At 38.0% G+C, this 18797-nt stretch overlaps 1 protein-coding gene across 2 annotated transcripts in view; it reads right to left on the bottom strand.

Moving 5' to 3' along the window:
- Positions 1-18797, bottom strand: part of HTR2C (5-hydroxytryptamine receptor 2C) — a 291607-nt gene that overhangs the window by 147212 nt on the left and 125598 nt on the right. For both annotated transcript variants that reach the window (XM_058712970.1, XM_058712971.1), the window contains exons 3-4: positions 9012-9117; positions 3484-3797 (exon numbers count right to left, since the gene is read on the bottom strand). In XM_058712970.1, coding sequence (XP_058568953.1) covers positions 3484-3797; positions 9012-9046 — 349 coding nt within the window. In that variant the 5' untranslated portion in view covers positions 9047-9117. The remainder of the gene's footprint in view (positions 1-3483; positions 3798-9011; positions 9118-18797) is intronic.

Raw genomic sequence — 18797 nt, 5'->3', positions numbered from 1 at the left:
CTTTGTTATGCTGAATATGGTATGTTAAAATCTCCCATTAGCAGAATGTATTCATAAAGGTCTCCCTCCATGTTCTTTCATTTTGCCTTATAAAGAGTATTTCTGTGTCATTGGTGGTGTAGATATGCTTAACTGCTATATCTGTATTGTTAATTATGGTTTTTATTATAAATAAGCATCCTTTTTTACTTGTACTGCTTTTTTCATTTGAAATTTACTTTCTTAGGCATCAAATCATGATTTCTGTTTTCATACTGCTTCCATTTGCTTGGTACACTTTTGCTCATTCCTTTATTTTTAACCATTATAAATCACTGAGTTTTATTTTTTTTATTTTATTTAAAAAAATTTTTTTTTTAACGTTTTATTTATTTTTGAGACAGAGAGAGACAGAGCATGAACAGGGGAGGGTCAGCGAGAGGGAGACACAGAATCCAAAACAGGCTCCGGGCTCTGAGCTGTCAGCACAGAGCCCGACGCGGGGCTCGAACCCACGGACCGCGAGATCATGACCTGAGCCGAAGTCGGCCGCTTAACCGACTGAGCCGCCCAGGCGCCCCTAAATCACTGGGTTTTAAGAGTTTCTCATGTATACAGAATATAGCTGGGTTTTCCTTTTTAAGTCAAAGTAAACATTTTTCATTCTTAATTGTCTTTTAGGTTCATTCAAGTTTGTTGCTGTTACTGATATATTTGTTTTCCTGTCATAACGTTGAGAGCGTGATGTTATATTTTCTTGTGTTTCTTCCTCCAGTTGATTTTTTTTTTTCTTTCTCACTAATTATATTTCTTTTGATGTTTTGGGAAGTTTTTGCTTGTTTGTTTTAGTGGTTAACTTTAATATCACATTTATTTATTCATTTATTTATTTATTTATTTAATGCTTATTTATTTTTGCCAGAGAGAGAGAGAAAGAGAGAGACTGAGCGTGAGTGGGGGAGGGGCAGAGAGAGAGGGAGACACAGAATTCGAAGCAGGTTCCAGGCTCCGAGCTGTCCGCACAGAGCCCAGTGGGGGGGGGGGGGGGGGTCGGACTCACAAACTGTGAGATCATGACCTGACCCGAAGTCAGTCGCTTAACTGACCCCTACCCAGGCACCCCTTTAATATCACATTTATATCATGGTTTCTTTGTATCATGTTCAATGCCCTTAAACCACTGTTTTCTTATTAAATCTGTTAATTTTTGGTTTGCCAATTTTTTTTTCAAATTTTTATTTAAATTCTAGTTAATCAACATATAGTGTAGTATTGACTTCAGGTATAGAATTTAGCAATTCATCACTTACGTATAACACCCAGTGCTCATGCCAACAAGTACCCCCCTTAATGCCCATCACACCCATTTAACTGTGAGATCATGACCTGAGCTGAAGTTGGACGCTTCACCGACTGAGCCACCTGGGTGTCCCCACCATTTAATTTCTTAAGCATGGCTTATGGGTTCAGAACTAACATATTTTTGAACTTTTTATAGACTCGATGGCTAGCATGTCTGGATGTCAAACTCTTCATTTCAAACTTTGAGTGTATTTTTTCTGTTTTTTAATTTAAAGTATACTTTATATACAGTAAAATTCACCCTTTTAAAATTGCACACAAGGATTTATAGTTTTTCAAATTTTGAGTGTATATATATATATGATATTTACATATTATATTTATATTGTATAATAAAAATATATATTATAGATTATAGATGTGTATATGTAAAAATTTAAATTATATATGTATATGTAATTATATATGTGTATATATATATGTATATATGTATATAAATTATATGTGTATATACAATTATATATATGCATATATGTATGTGTGTGTGTATATATATATATATATATACATGCATATATATATCTGTACAATACACACCACTACCAGACCAAGATATACCAAATAAATACTCCTTTTCAGTCATCCTCCCACTTTTAGTCCCTGGAAACTAGTGATCTGTTCTCTCTATAGATTTGCCTTTGAAAAAACGTCTTACAAATGGTTGACTTTTTGAAAAATATTGCTTCACTATTCCTTTGCTTTGTTGTTTTTGTTACTTGTGAGGTCAGTCTCATTCTTTTGCTCCTATAAATCATTCCTTATTTTTACCTGGAATCCCTGAGGATTTTTTCTTTATGTTTAAAATTAAAAAAAAATAGAATAATCATATGATTCAGTCATTCCACTACTGGGTATGTAACCAGAGAAAATGAAAACACTAATTCAAAAAACATATATGCATCCCTGTGCTTACTGCAGCATTATTTACAGTAGCCAAGATATGGAAGCAACCCAAGTGCCCATCGATAGATGAATGAAGAAAGAAAATGTGGCCTATGGATACTATGGAGTATTACTCAGCCATAAAAGAGAATGAAATCTTGTAATTTGCAACAGTACGGATGGACCTAGAAAGTATAATGCTAATTGACGTCAGTCAGAAAGTCAAATACCATATGATTTCACTCATATGTGGAATTTAAGAAACAAAACAAATAAAAAAAGACAAATTAAAAAAAAAACAAAACAACAGACTCTTCAATACAGAGAACAAGCTGGTATTTGCCAGAGGGGAAGTGTGGGGGGGGATGAGTGAAATAGATGAAGGGCAGGAAGAGTGCTATTATCTTGATGAGCTTTGAGGAACGTAGAATTGTTCAATCATTATATTGTACACCTGAAACTCACGTAACTAATATAACACTAGTTACACTGTATGCAACACTATAACACTAATCACTAATACACCTGAAACTAATATAACTGATATAACACGGTATGTTAATTACACTTGAATAAAAATGCAAAATATGAAATGCATAGGGTAAAGAGATGGCACAACATGAAAAGGAAACATTAAAAACCTCTCTAAAATCAATATCATGACAACTTTAAATGCCTGGATTGTATTGTGATGATGTGACCTGGCACTTACGTAATTAGTCATTAATTTGTTAGCCCCTACCGCCTTGTAAAAACATAAATTATAGACTCCATGAAGACGAATGGCTGTTATTGAGTATTTAATATGTGCCAAGCACTTAGTTGGCCAACATTTAAAAAGATCACTTCCAATATATTTACGAAAGACGGTGAGTCTCTTTTTCCTTCTTTGTATAAGAGATGATACCAGGTCTGCGTACTGCCCAGAACATAGGGGGGAGAACAGGTTTCTGCCACTGTCCCATTCTGTACATTGCAAGGCAACTGTCATTGTTAACAACTGGAGACGGGGCAATAGAGCATCTCTGGATGATTTTAATATATCACAAAATGTCTGTTTTGCTTTGTGAAGGCTCTGCTACGGATTTATTTCATGAATATTGTGCACACATCCAATTCTTCTGTCATGCAGTTTGCTTTTGTCTTCATTTTCCAAATGATACGAGTAGAATCATTAACCGTATGGGTGTTTACCGTGATACCTGACGCAGATTTACGATCTAATCTGAGGTTTTTCAAAACTAATAAAAGTGTACTTACCGTAAAGGATTGCCAGCAGAGACAACGGCATGACAAGTAGTCCCACTAGCATATCAGCAATGGCTAGGGACATTAAGAAGTAATTGGTGGCATTGTGCAGTTTCTTTTCCAAGCTTACTGCCATGATAACGAGAATGTTGCCACCTATCGTCAAGATGATTATTATGACGATGGAAAGTGCTGGCCAGTTTTGTACCCCGTCTGGGAATTTGAAGCGTCCACCATCGGAGGTATTGAAAATGTCAGTTACTAGAGCTGCAACAGGGCTCACAGAAATATCAAATTGCCAAACCAGTAGGCCAATGAGGTGCACACTGAAAATGAAGAAAAAAAAAATCATCAGGTTCATATTGTATTGCTTATACGCAATAAATTGCTTATGCAAAACAACTACTTTGCCTTCAAGAATCATTACCATCATCAATATTTCCGGTCTCTTAATTAAATCTCAGTATTTCTTCTTTCTATCCAAGGATATTTTTATTGAGAGCTCATTATGAGTCAAGCACTTAACTTATGGACATATAAATATATAATCTTGTTGGGTCTCACACAACAACTTCGTGGGGTCAGTACTGGTTTGTATCCATCATGTAGCCGAGGAGACTGAGGTTCAGAGAGGTTAAGTGACTTTCTCCAGCCAATATGGGCCACTAGGTGGCAGGGGCAGGGTCCATATTCAGGTGTCACTGATTTCAAAGCCTGTGTTTTAAACATCTGCTCTATACAAGCAATAAAAAGCCAAAGTATTGTTTGATTTCCTGTAATGGTCTGTGTTTATATGTTTTAAATAGTAATTTCTTCTAGATGTTTTCTGAGACAAATGACAACAGAAGGAAAGGAGATTGTCCTTTAAGTATCCAGGACTGTGACAAGAAAATTGAACATTGCCTTTTTAAATGAAAAGCTAAGAAGGAATAAATTGTCCTCAGACAAACTTCAGGCAAGATGTTGGAAGAGGGAGAGTGGGTTTTGGCAACCCAAGAGAGTTCTTTCTAGAACTCTTCTTACCTTCTCACAGCTGCAGAGTGACTTTATGCGGGTCCATACATATTAATAAACTTTCCTTCTGTCTAACACTCTCCTCATTTCTGTCCTATGTTTTCTGGGCCCTGTTCCAGGCTAGAAAATGATTGATTTGTGGTGATGACCAGTTCCTACGGGTTCGCTGCTTTTCCTGTGCTCGATACAAAATCTCCTGGGTCATTTAAAATGTGCATTTCTCATGACCGTGGTTTTGCAGATTCTGCTAGTAGGAATGTCAGGCCGGGTGGCAAACTAATGCAATAGAGATGGACGTGGTTATGTTTCGCTCACCCCAATTTAACTTCCCCCAGGAGTGATATGAGATTTATGGAGGTTCCATACATCAAGTGCCCTCTCAAAGGGTACATCCCTAAAGGATCGAATAAAACTAACGTTTATTTTTGTGAATAAAATAGACAAGAAAGACAAGCATATTCAATATTTCTTGCTTAAAGGCAAGGACTGCCTGCGAATGTGCATTCTATGTTTTGATTGCGACTATCATAACGATCGCTAATTATTATACGCACGGAGTTGCACACACGCAATACTTTCTAAACTTAAACTGGAACACTTGGCCTGAACAGTTATTAGCATTTTAAAATTCAAGTAAAATGTTGTAGTAATTTTCTAGAGGATTTAAAAATCATTTCTCTTAATATCTTGCTAATGCATGTCTATGTCTTTTAAGATAACGCAGCAGTCATGAAAATATTTTGACTCTCTCATTCTACAGAGGATAGAAAACTACTATTTCAGACATTTTGCTTATCATAACTTCCTCATTAGTCAAAGTTACCTGGCATTCTAAGCAACATACAGAGGGTGACATAGATAATGATTTTTTTTTTTCAAATAATCTGTGAATTCTTTCAAATGCTGGCTGTATTCTTTTCCTGGAACATAAAAAAAAAAAATACCGAAAATGATAGATGACTCAAAAAATCTGTATCATGAGTAATCTGTGATTAGTGTGAGTAGAAAGTATTGAAATAAAGGACCAAATAAATAGAAGCAAGTTATTTGCTCTCAGCTTTAATTATTCTGTCACTGTAATTGCTGCTTTGGGCATGTGGTCAGTTTTCTAACCTCACGGCCTCAATGATTTTTTGACCAGTCACTTAACCTTTCAGAGCCTCAATTTCTTCATGTGTACAAGGATGTTCTCTATCATACGATTGTTGTGAAAATTCAATAATCCATGTAAAGTCCTGAAAATAGTACCTTTGTCATAATAGGCCCTCAGTAAATATTGGAGCTTTCTTTTTGTCTTCAAAGTTAAAACAAAAGTATTTTGTGGTAACTATGCCCAAACTCATGTATTTCATAACTGGTGATGAATTCAAATCCTGATCTTATTTTTCTAGTACGATACCTCTTTATGCAAAACTAAGCTCAGGCAGTAATTTTAAACTGGGTCTTTTCTGGCCTGCCTGATGAAAAACGTGTCCTTCTGGCATTAAAAAAAAAAAAATTTCTAGTTTAGGGGTGCCTGGGGACTCTGTCGGTTAAGCATCCAACTCTTGGTTTTGGCTCAGGTCGTGATCTCAAGGTTCGTGAGTTCCAGCCCCACATTGGGCTCTGGGCTGACAGTGTGGAGCCTGCTTAAGATTCTTTCTCTTTCACTCTCTCTCTCTCTCTCTCTCTCTGCCCCTCCAGCATTCTCATTCTCTCTCTCTCTCTCTCTCCTCTCTCTCTCTCAAAATAAATAAATAAATAAACTTAAAAAAATTTCTAGTCTAGGGGCGCCTGGGTAGCTCAGTCGGTTAGGCATCCGACTTCAGCCCAGGTCATGATCCTGCACTTCGCCGTGGGTTCGAACCCCGCGTCGGGCTCTGTGCTGACAGCTCGGAGCCTGGCGCCTGCTTCGGATTCTGTGTCTCCCTCTCACTCTGCTCCTCCCCCGCTTGCGCTCTGTCTCTCTGCCTCCCCAAAATGAAAACATTAATTTTTTTTTTTTAATTTCTAGTTTGCAATCGCTAACGATCATCTCCGGCAGTCCCACAAAAGTTTATGCTCACAGTAAAATGCTGCATCTTCAATGGTCAGTTGTGAAAACATCAAAGTTGCCTAGGGAATATGCGTCCAACTTCAGTTTTCTAAGTAAGTTGTGAAAACATCAAAGTCTTTCCATATTTCTCTAAGAATAATAGAGGAATGTAGGATACAATCATACATAAAAAATACATGAAATACTATTGGACAATTACCAATTTTATAATTTGAGTGTCTTACTGTGTGTAGAGAAACACTTGAAGTGGTGATCTTGCCTTCCTCTGCTGGTCAGATATATTTTTAATTTTCATTAAAGTGTCCAGAGACAAATACTGAATTGCTAAGGAAGCTTATAGAATCTAAATATATCTATTGACAATTATAAAATAGTCTTATTGGGAAGATCCTGAAAGGTATCTTCTTTAGTTTCCTGGGGTCAGCTCAATTAAATTTAATAAATTCTTTTTGAGTACCACTATGGGCAAAGCATTATAATTTTTATTAAAGTTCAAACCTATTTTCTATAGTTTTGTAATCAAGAATTGGCTATATTACAATTAAACCTAATTTCTAATATTTGCATACTCAGTGACATATATACAGTCCTTTTACAAAAAAAAAAAAGAAAAAAAAATGTAAGTCTTGCTCCTAAAGCTTAATTGTTATTAAGACCACAGAAGTCTCATAAAACATGCACACAAAAACCACAGTTTCTCTCTGAACAATGCAGCCGATTTATTCCGTGCTGCTGTTTAATGAGCATATGATTCTATATTCTTAGGAGAGGAACAGGATGATCATTTGAAGTAAAAATGTATACATTTTACATCTACTGTGTTTTTGCATGGCCTATGCCAATGGACACCATGGGAAAAGATGGATGGTACCTTGTTTCTCTTAATAGAATGGACGAAATTCTGTATGGAGTCATTAATTTCATACAGAATAATTTGGTGCCCTTAATGACAGTCCTACATTTTGGCATATGGACCAGTGGCTACCCGCTGAGTTGGCCCAGGGGCACGGAATAGAAACATCTGTCCTTTCATTTCCCATACTTGACTCTTCTTTATCTTTCTTTATCACTGTCCTTCACCCTTTCCTTTTCCTGTCTGTTCTTGTTCTTTCAGAATCACACATCTCTGAGACTAACGTCACCACCATGTACAATGACATCCAAGATATGGCTCTCGGGGCATGTCTTGCAGAGGTTCCAGCGTTGACGTGGCTTTAACCGACACTAATCCATCAGCTTTTTCCTGGATGAGCTCTTTTACAGAAATCATAGAGGAGACTGTAGGAGCAAGGTGACTCCAGGCTTCCCAACTGTACTGATCAAAATTGACAGACCCCCGGATCTTTTTTTCCATGTCCCATTTCTCAAAGAGTGGGTTTAGAAGAAAGCAGCCCAACATTTTCTTAAGTTAAAAAGAAGATATATTTGGATTAGATTACATGTAGCATTGCCCAGTACTGGATCCAAATTCTTATTTCCTTTATGTGACATTCTACTGACCTTAACTTCTGGGTCATTGTGTCAAGACTTTGGAGGATGGCGTTGTTTTCCTCTGGCTAGCTACACCCCCAGCCTCTACTCCCTGACTTCTGACCCATTCTTTTGCAACCTCAACTCTTCCTTTTTTTTTTTTTTTATTTTATTTTTTATTTTTTTTAATTTTTTTTTTTTTAACATTTATTTATTTTTGAGACAGAGAGAGACAGAGCATGAACGGGGGAGGGGCAGAGAGAGAGGGAGACACAGAATCGGAAGCAGGCTCCAGGCTCTGGGCCATCAGCCCAGAGCCCGACGCGGGGCTCGAACTCACGGACCGTGAGATCGTGACCTGAACCGAAGTCGGACGCTCAACCGACCGAGCCACCCAGGCGCCCCAAATCTTCCTTTTTTTTAATGTTTATTTATTTATTTTGCAAAAGAGCGTGAGCAGGGGAGAGGCAGAGAGAGAAAATCCCTAGCAGGCTTTGCGCTGTTTGTGCTGTTCGCAAAGAGCCTGATGCAGGGCTCGAACTCTTGAACCGTGAGATCATGACCTGAGCCGAAATCAAGAGTCAGACACTCAATTGACTGAGCCAAGCAGGTGCCTCTCAACCATTCTTCATAAAAGCAGAAACTTGTGGAGACACTTCACCCTCTTGGTTGTTTAGTCCACGCAGGAAGGAAAAGGGAAGGACCTTTCCCGTTTCTACATTTGAACCATAGAGAGAGCAACCCGGAACGCTGGAATTGTTTTTGAATTTAAGACCTTATTGTCGTACTCTTTATTTGAATACATAAGCCGTTGTGTTTAATTGAAGCCCAAGTTATTGGGGCTTTTTTCCATTTACTTTTGAACAGGAAACACCCAGAATATTAATCTACGGGGTGCAAGTCATTTATGCAATTTGAGGCAAATCTAGCTGAATGGTCGTATAAGAGCCCTTTTAACCTTTTTGAGCAAGCTACTGTTAAAAGTTATCCTTTAGAAAATAGTAAGTAATAACATCCTTACAGGAACGAATGCACCGCTTTTCTCAGGTTCACCATGATTGCTTCGGTGTAAAGTTTAAAGTTGAGAAGTGGGAATGTAACAGACTGAATTCATAATTCCATCCTTTCTGGGGAGAGAGAAAAAAAAAAAGAAAAAGAAAATTAGTGAAATGTCCAAATCACTTGCATCACGACCAATTAAGTAAACTTAAATGTACTTATTAAGTGATAAGAAACATACCAGTGATAAAAAATGGCAGAGAATAAAGTTTGCGTTTATTTACATATACAACCGTCATAATGTCTCTTTCCTTTTTTTTTGGTTTTCTTAAAAATTTCTTGCATGCACGCTATTTATATGGGACTTCTACTAAATCTCTTCTTAGAGTACACACAGCTTCCGATTGGTGTTTGGAGGAAGAAATTAAGAATATACGCTTCTTGGGGCGCCTGGGTGGCTCAGTCGGTTAAGTGGCCGACTTCGGCTCAGGTCACGATCTCATGGTCCGTGAGTTCGAGCCCCGCGTCGGGCTCTGTGCTGACGGCTCGGAGCCTGGAGCCTGTTTCGGATTCTGTGTCTCCCTCTCTCTGACCCTCCCCCATTCATGCTTTGTCTCTCTGTCTCAAAAATAAATAAACGTTAAAAAAAAAATTTTTTAAAAAAAAGAAAAGAAAAAAAGAATATACGCTTCTTGGGGCGCCTGGGTGGCTCAGTCGGTTAAGCGTCCGACTTCGGTTCAGGTCACGATCTCACGGTTCGTGAGTTCGAGCCCCGCGTCGGGCTCTGGGCTGACGGCTCAGAGCCTGGAGCCTGCTTCGGATTCTGTGTCTCCCTCTCTCTCTGACCCTCCCCCGTTCATGCTCTGTCTCTCTCTGTCTCAAAAATAAATAAAACGTTAAAAAAAAAAATTAAAAAAAAAAAAAAGAATATACGCTTCTTAATTTGCAAAGCATTGGGGGAAAGTTTGTGATGTCATAATTAAGTAGCAAGTATAACATGTATCAAAGGTTTCATTTTCTAGGAACATGGAAAACTAAAATAAGTGTTTTTTTTTAAAGTTTATTTATTTGGGGGGGGGAGCAGAGAGACAGGGAGAGAGAGAGAATCCCAAGCACCTTCCACGCTCAGTGTGGAGCCCCACGAGGGGTTCAATCGAACGCACCGAGAGATCGTGACCTAAGTCGAAATTAAGAGTCGAAGTTTAACCGACTGAGCCCCCCGGGCACCCCTGATTCTAAATACTTTTATGAAGTGAACATATTTTGTGCACCATTCCTAATTTATTTGCTTCAACTTGAAGGAATCTGCATTTACGTAGCTTTATTTGTACTTTGCATCAACCAACAATATTCTCCAGAGAGCAGCACTGGGTTTATGCCAAAATAAATGGGCTGCAGTGGGTGTCAGTGACAAAAAAAAGTAGTTGTGGTGGGAGAAGGGGCAGAAAGAGGGACTTGAATAGCTTGAGAATGTGGGATAACGTTGAAAAATCCTCTGTTCTGTCTGATTTAGGAGTATTTCCAAGGAATGTGAGAAAAATTTGTTGATAGTCTTTTTTAGTGTTTTGTAGTTCCTTTTAGAAGTCTGGAAGTAAAATTTTACTGGAACAAATTGTACCTCCTTATATTTCCCATCTCATTTAGTAGCGCTATTATTCTAGTCACTCAGGCTACAAATTTAATTTATTCTTCCTTCTTATCCCTCACCTCTCACTTGTGAGTTCTATCAATGCCACCTACACAAAATCTTCCTCATAACCACCTCTTTCATTACAGCAATGCATGAAATATGGCCTCCAGTATTCAGAAACAAAATATTCTATGGGAGAGATCGAGTGACGTTCGCCAGATCATTAGTCAGACCATTTTTGTCCCGTAAAATGCCGCCAGCCAATGCATAAATCCCTTTTCCTGGGAGGTCTGGAAATAAGTGACAGAAAAAAAAAAAAAAAAAAGGATACAGAAAGACAAAAAGGTCTTATTTTGCATCTTTGTCCTCAAGAGACATCAAAATCCTTCTCTTTTCCCAATATTAAAATATAAAAATTGTTCCTAATGCTTGCTTTTCAAGAACCTAAAAATTAATATAATTTAAAAGCTTCAAAGTAAAATACGCTTCATTCTGATACCATTCAATTGGTAACAAATCAATTGAAACTGTGTTTGCCATAACTCGAGATGATAACCATCTCATTCAACGTTATATTATCCATATTCTCAGCCATGGTAGAGTCCTATTTATTGCCACTCAAAATGCCACATTTCTTTAAAAATTAATTGCTCTTGTCATCTTTTTTACATGTATATTTTCCCATGAAATATCAATGGAAAAATTAAAAAACAAGTATTTATTTTTCTAAGTTCCAAATCTCACAAGTAATAATCACAAAAGTATATTATGTATATAGATGTCCAGTTTATTAACTAGAATACCTTAAGGACAAAGTAGTATCTTTCTGTATTGTTAAAATTTGCATTTTTTGTTGTTCACTAAAACTGACTAAACCTGACACAAAGTGCTCCCGGATTGGTGGTAAAAGTTTAGAAATATTAATACGATGGACAGGAATAAATTATATAAATTATGTAAAGTAAGTAACTTTATGTAAAGTAAGTAAGAAACATTACATGTCTCCCCAAAGGGCTAAGTCACTGTGACAATATTTTGCAACGAGAAATGTTTTGTGAGTAATCCTACAAAAAGAGGAGGGAATACAAAACCTCTTAAAGCCTTGGATAAGATAACAAGAGAAACAAACCAAAAAAAAAAAAAAAAAAAGAGAGAGAGAGAGAGAGAGAGAAACAAAAAACAAACCCATAACAAAACAACACTAACTGAACACTCTAATCTGCAAATCTCTCAGACCCCGCCCATCTTTCATAATGAGAGTCTCATGGTTGTGTTGAACGGGAAAAAAAAGGATACCTGTGAACTCAGTGTTCAAGTTCGGGAAGACTTGTGTTTTCTAAAATTAAGAAGAAAGTCACTGGTGGGATAACTGATAGAGTGATTCATTTTAAATGAGAATCTATGTGGCTCTCATAGAAATTGTGTTTGGTCATGTGACAGTGTGAAAGTATTCTAAGAATATGTATACACATTTATATGGGTATGTGTGCATATATACATGCACATAATTTTGTGCAGAGAAAAAGATGGTTGATCAACCTGTAATGAATTAACTATATCAAGCATGAAGGGAAAAAATCACAGGTTAAATCAATAACCTGTGATCAAAAATCACAGACATAAGTTCAAGATCAGTAAATACATATTTGGACTAATCTCTTATTTCTTTCTGCAACACTAGTCACAGATTTTTCATGTTCTCGCTAAAGCTTTGTAAGATCTTCCGACATCGATAACGGTAACTGCATTTGCTGGGTCAAAAAGGGGAACAAGTAGCAGTTTTCGTATAGTTCTCAAACAGTACAATTTTATACAAGATACTGCAGAATAACTTCAATTATTTTTTTAATTTTTTCTTTTTTATGCTGATTTTTGAGAGAGAAAGAGCGTGCACGCGTGTGAGCTGTGGAGGGGCACAGAGAATGGGGGTCTGAGGATGCGAAGCAGGCTCTGTACTGACAGCAGACCGACCGATGCGGGGCTGGAACTCGCAAACCATGAGATCATGACCTGGGCCGAAATCAGACGCTTAACCACCTGAGCCACCCACGCGCCCCTAATGTGGAATTTTAATTAAGCAAGACTCGTACCCTGAGCATTACATGTAATTGATGCCTATGAAATCTGTCCTCATATGTCAACATATGTTATGTGTCAAATAGCATATATTATCAAAAATAGTGTGAATACTTGAGAACAACTGAGCCAAAATAAGGTCCCCAGTGTATATATTCAGAAATTAGTTTCAAACACTCAAAGTTTATCAGTATCACTAAAAAATACTTAAGAGCCATTATCAATAACCATCTTGGAAGTGAAATATGGAAAATAAAAACCCACTGTGGGCCTTCCCACATGGCCTCAGGCTAGACTTGGAAATGTGTTAATTTCAGAGCTAATTGGTGTGGTTCCTGTAACAGCTCTAAATAAAAGAATGACTGTCATGGGAACTAAGAGTTCTTCAGTACCCAGCTCCTATTTTGACTCCTTCTTGATGGCATTTTAAGGGTTTTGCATGGGCATGAATTTAGCGATGCTACACTTCCTGCTGAATTTAGTGATGCTTACACTTCCTGCATTCATTGAACAGTAACTTGATGGTTCACCCGGAAAACCAGCGTTGTGCTCTCTTTAAGGGATACCTAGTTTTCCATGCCAATTTGCCATCCAAGGGGTGAGAGATATATGCGCATCCTGTGGTCTGTAGAATACTATATATTCAATTCATTTGTGAAAGACTACAAAGATGAGAAAGGGAAATCAAATTTGCATGTTATATCAATTTTACACATATTAAATTTAGCTTATGAAAGAGCATCCACATGGCTCTGTATTGGGAGATAAAAACAACAAGGAAAACCCCACGATTTTGGATTCTAGTAAAGTCGTAGTTTAAGAGTCAAGTGTTAAAGCAGCAGAGAGTAGGCATTAAATTAGAGAAAAGGAAAAATCAAGGAGGGAAGAAAATAAAAATGGAAAGAATAGGCAAAAAGGAAAATGTCAATGGAGACTGTTTTGAGAAGGAACAGAGTTCATGTTGTGCGATTTGTCTGAAAGAAGATTGCTGGTGACATTAGCGTCATTTCAATACAGTCGTGCAGGAAGGATCTAGAATATAGTTGGATGAAGGGGGAGAGAAGAGGACCATCTAGATGAGAGGAGGTGGTTGGTGAGGAAAGGGAAGATGTTCAAAGGGTTTTGCCGTGTACTAAATGTGTACTAAAGACAAATTTTTGAGAGGAAGAGCCATATAAATGTCCTTTCCATGTAGCTCCCACATTCCTTAGCCAAGTGCTGGGGATAAAGCACTTGAATGATCCAAGGGAAGGGAAAGGGAGAGACTTGAAGAGATTTAAGGTGTGAAATGAAATGATCCTACGAATAAGAGCTGTGGTTTGTTTGTTTGTTTGTTTGTTTTTTCAAATTGTGCCTGGAGAGGACAGAAGTCTATGACCGTATCAAAAACCGTGGACATTTCCTTCTAGCTTCTAAAGCTCACCATTTATAACTCATTTTTACTGTTACCTTTCCTATGCTTTGACACTGAAGAAAGATTAATCATGTTTCAATCACATTTTCTGTCCTCAAACTGTTCCTTAGTCTTTCTTTTCCAGACCTGGCCACACATAATACTGATAAAAAATGGTAAGAACCTGGGGCGCCTGGGTGGCTCAGTTGCTTGAGTGACCGACCTCAAGTCATGATCTCACAGTTTGTGAGTTGGAGCCTTGCGTCGGGCTATGTGCTGACAGCTCGGAGCCTGGAGCCTGCTTCGGATTCTGTCTCCCCCTCTCTCCGCCCCTCCCTTGCTCATGCGTGCGCTCTCTCTCTCTCAATAATAAATAAACATTTTTAAAAAATAGTAAGAAACTGCCAGTGTTGGGGCACCTGGGTGGCTCAGTTGGTTAAGCATCTGACTCTTGGTTTTGTCTCAGGTCATGATCTCACGGTTCGTGAGTTTGAGCCCCGCATCAGCTCCGTGCTAAGGGCAAAGAGCCTGCTTGGGATTCTCTCTCTCCCTTTTCTCTCTGCCCCTCCCCAACTCATGCTCTCGCTCTGTCAAAAAATAAATAAATAAACTTAAAAAAAAATGCCAGAGTTTCTACCTGACATTTTAACAAAATTTGGAAGTTAAAGATTATTCCATTAAAAAAGTTTACATTAGGTTTCTGGAAATTCCATGAGCTCATTATGGTGATGAAGCAGATTATTTTCTCTCACACCAAAGAGATTCAATCTGACACTGAATGTTTTAAAAACTATAGAATAGGCAGTCACCTGAGATCATTCTTAGACATTTGACTTTTTATAATAAAGCATGCAAGAATTTTATAAGTAATAATAAATGCAGAGGTTTAATTTTTGTCAGTTTCCATTGTTCAGAAATTATAGACTCATAATTCAAAACTTATCCCTGTGGTTATCACGGCCTCTGAGCTTTCAGCAGATACTAGATCAAAAGTGAATTAGTCACAAATGTTCAGATTATTCTTCAGAAGATTATATTAATGTGGCACAGATTTATAACATTTTGGGGGGAAATCCTTTAATTTAAAAACTATCCTTAAAACTAATGAATATTGTAGGAATTTTCCTCTCAACTTCAAATGTACTGTAGGGATTTTCTAATAAAACATATAATTGTCAGGGCGCTTGGGTGGCTCAGTTGGTTAAGCGTCCCACTTGGGCTCAGGTCATGATCTCCTGGTTCGTGAGTTCCAGCCCTGAATCGGGGTCTGTGCTGACAGCTCAGAGCCTGGAACCCGCTTCGGATTCTGTGTCTCCCTCTCTCTCTGCCCCTCCCCCGCTCACACCGTCTCTCTCTGTCTCTCTCAAAAATAAATAAACGTTAAAAAACACTTAAAACATATAATTGCCATACTAAAAATTCACCTTTGCCAAGTATAATCAGATAACAGCTATTTATGATTTTAATAGAAAGTTAGTATATTATACAGTTATCATATCCGATGCAAGTAAAGACTACTCGTCCACCAGTCGACACAGGATATTCAAGCAAATTAAGCTAATTTAGAAACTTATTTTGTGAAGTTAAATGAATTCAAATCTTCTATCTTCAAGTGGAAGGTCTTAATTTAGTCTACAATTATGAATTCATACAACTCCTAAGGCTGAAAAATTATGAGTGATCAAATAACCCAGTCCTTTGCCTTCAAACAGACCTATATTTAAACCACTTGAAGAAATGTGATAATTGATGTTCTTTAGCACAACCTCCAGAAAAGGCAATTTCATAACTTTCCGATGTTTAGCAATCCGCTTCCCAGAAAATCGTATTTTATATTAGGCAAAAAGCCTCAAGCTAAGAGACTTAAATGGGAATGATTACTTTCTTACTAAGTCGGGTACAGATCTATGTAACAGGATAAAGCGATACCATCAACTTGCTCCCTGCGTCTTTTTCTTTGACTTGTCCGAGAATATAGTGATTCAGACCCAGAACTGGAGACTTCTTCATGGTGTGCCATAGGGAAATCTAATGGTTCTGAACATGCAGTTATATATGTTGGGTGATATTAAAATTTCCTCTCCAAACTGAGACACTTTTGAAAGTGAAGGGCAAGGGGGCATTAACTGGACAAGACTCTGGGTCTCTCCTGGGTATGTCATTAGATCTGGTAATAAGGTGATTCTTCTATTCTGTTGGTTTTTTTTTTTTTTTAAGTTTATTTATTTTGAGAGAGCAAAAGAGAGAGAGAGGGAGAATGAGCAGGGGAGGGGCAGAGAGAGTGAGAGAGAGAATCCCAAGCAGGCTCAGTACTGTCAGCCTGGAGCCCAATGTGGGGCTGGAACTCACGAACCCGTAAGATGGTAAGATCGTGACCTGAGCAGAAGCCAATAGTCAGAAGCTTAACGGACTGAGCCACCCAGGCGCCCTGGTGATTATTCTTTTTGAATGCAGGTCTGGTGTCATTTCCTGCCCTCACCCCCTGGATGTGATCTCAGAGGTTGTTTACACAAAATTAACCCTTCATCTTGTACTTGGCATTAAAATGAAACAGGAAATATTTTCTCCCTGTTTGTATTGACTCAATGCTTCTGCTTGTGCTTCCCATATTTTATGAGTGACGACTATTAAAGTTAGTGAGACTTACCAAGATAGTTAACTACTAAAATCTACAGTGTGTAAGGTCCTAAGTGTTTCACACCGAGACCTATTCCATTTACCTACAATAACACTTTAACAACAAAACGCCTTCCAAGTTGATAGAGTTAAAATAGCTACCCCAATTATTCCATGATAATCGTAACAGACCTCGAGAGAATCTGAGTGAACAGAGTGCCCAGTGTTTGAAATTACTTTCTCCATACGTGGTAGCAGAACTCTCCCTGAATTATCTGAGCGTTAGTATCGACGTAGCAGAGTAAAATGATGGCTTTAATTTTTATTTTTGTAAACAATCGAAAGCAGGCTCCAGGCTCCCAGCTGTCAGCAAAGAGCCCGATGTGGGGCTGGAACCCACAAGCCACGAGATCATGCCCTGAGCTGAAGTCGGTGGCTCAACCGACGGAGCCCCCCAGGCGCCCCGAAACTGATGGCATTTCAACAGCAGAGCTCACAGAGCAAACCATATGTGAAATCTGTTTGGGGGACCTGATTTACAGCACTGGGAGCTCTGCATAACAGCGCTTTCGTGTATTCAAATATTTCTTGCCTGCCTAGCTTATGCTAGGCACCCTGCCAGATGCTGGGCACATAGTGGCAAACAAGGTAGACAAGATCCCTGCTCTCACGGAGCTTACACTCTAGCGGGAGATAGTCAACGTTTAAGCAAAGAAGTAGGATAGTTTCAGGTAGTAAGGACTGCTATGAATAAAATGAAATGAAATAGCACAATGGGATAAAGAGAGACTGGGGGAAATACTTTAGATGGACCACTATATGGAGCCATAACCTGAGGTTATATATATATAACCTCATCCACATATATACATATATATGTGTATATATATGTGTGTGTGTATACACATACATATACATGTGTATATATATATGTATGTATATACACCAGAGTAATAATATTAGCCAGTATTTGCTGGTTATTCTCAATCACCATAAAAAATACACTAAGTTAAGCACATAACAAGAGTCAACTGATGAAAACAGTTCAAAGTTTTACATCGGTTTGATTTTAATTTTGCAAACCAGTCCGGGGAACACCTCTTCATCTTTTTTGGCTGAGATACTTAAAATTCAATTTACATGTGTCCCCGCTTACATTTACATTGGTGTCTCCTCCCCCCATAAGCAACTCCCACTTTCCATTTCGTTAGGTTAAGAGACGACAGACATTTGGCGGAAGAGCAGGCCCTTCTTTCTGGCTGTAGACGGTTCAGTAGAGTCGTGAAGAGCGAAAAGTTCAATCAGTTGCCCAGATGTATTTATTGCCAAATAACGGGGTACTTGGATACATCTGGACAGCCGAATGAACCCTTAACTCCTCATATTTCCAACAGCTCTTTATTTCCCAGCTTTAGAATCACCTAGATAAAGGGAGAGAAACAAACAAACAATCCACTTTGGAGCAGAAAGATCAGTCTCTTCACGGTTCTGCTGTCCCATTAAAAAAAAAACAAAAAAACAAAAAACACCAAAGCGACTCTAACCTGTGCATTTTATGGTATTATACAATGCATGTAAATCATCAAAATACAGCAAGGCTTATAAATAACAGAGCAACAACATGAAATTAAAATCTATCACAGATACAGAAAACTGAGGCAAAGTCAAAGTTAATTGTATTATTAATAATTTATATAATACATAATTTAGTCTAGTATCATTTAGTACCTTAAATGTTAAGTACACATAGTATCGCATAGAAGAGTAGGCGAGAAGGTTGAGGACACAGGTTCCAGCCCTGACTTATTTGATGTGTGACTTAGGGTAAGTCACTGGACCAATTTGGGCCTCAGTTTTTTTCATCCATCCCATGAAGGGTTTGCGATAGGGGATCTCTATCTCTTCCGGCTCTGAAATGCTGTGATTCAGGTTTTTGTTTTTCATAAAAGTTTGATATTGTTTTATGCCACTTTATAAATCAGATGCTTCTACATAGCTCAGTTTGGTTACAATTAGATGCTACTTCTTGTCTTTGCCAATTCATTGTAAGAGATGACATTCACAGAGCCTTGGATTGAAGGGCATGTGACAGT

This window comes from Neofelis nebulosa, chromosome X (assembly GCF_028018385.1).
Source record: "Neofelis nebulosa isolate mNeoNeb1 chromosome X, mNeoNeb1.pri, whole genome shotgun sequence".
In the NCBI taxonomy this organism is placed as follows: Eukaryota; Metazoa; Chordata; class Mammalia; order Carnivora; family Felidae; genus Neofelis; species Neofelis nebulosa.
This window is presented reverse-complemented; position numbering and strand designations above follow the sequence as displayed.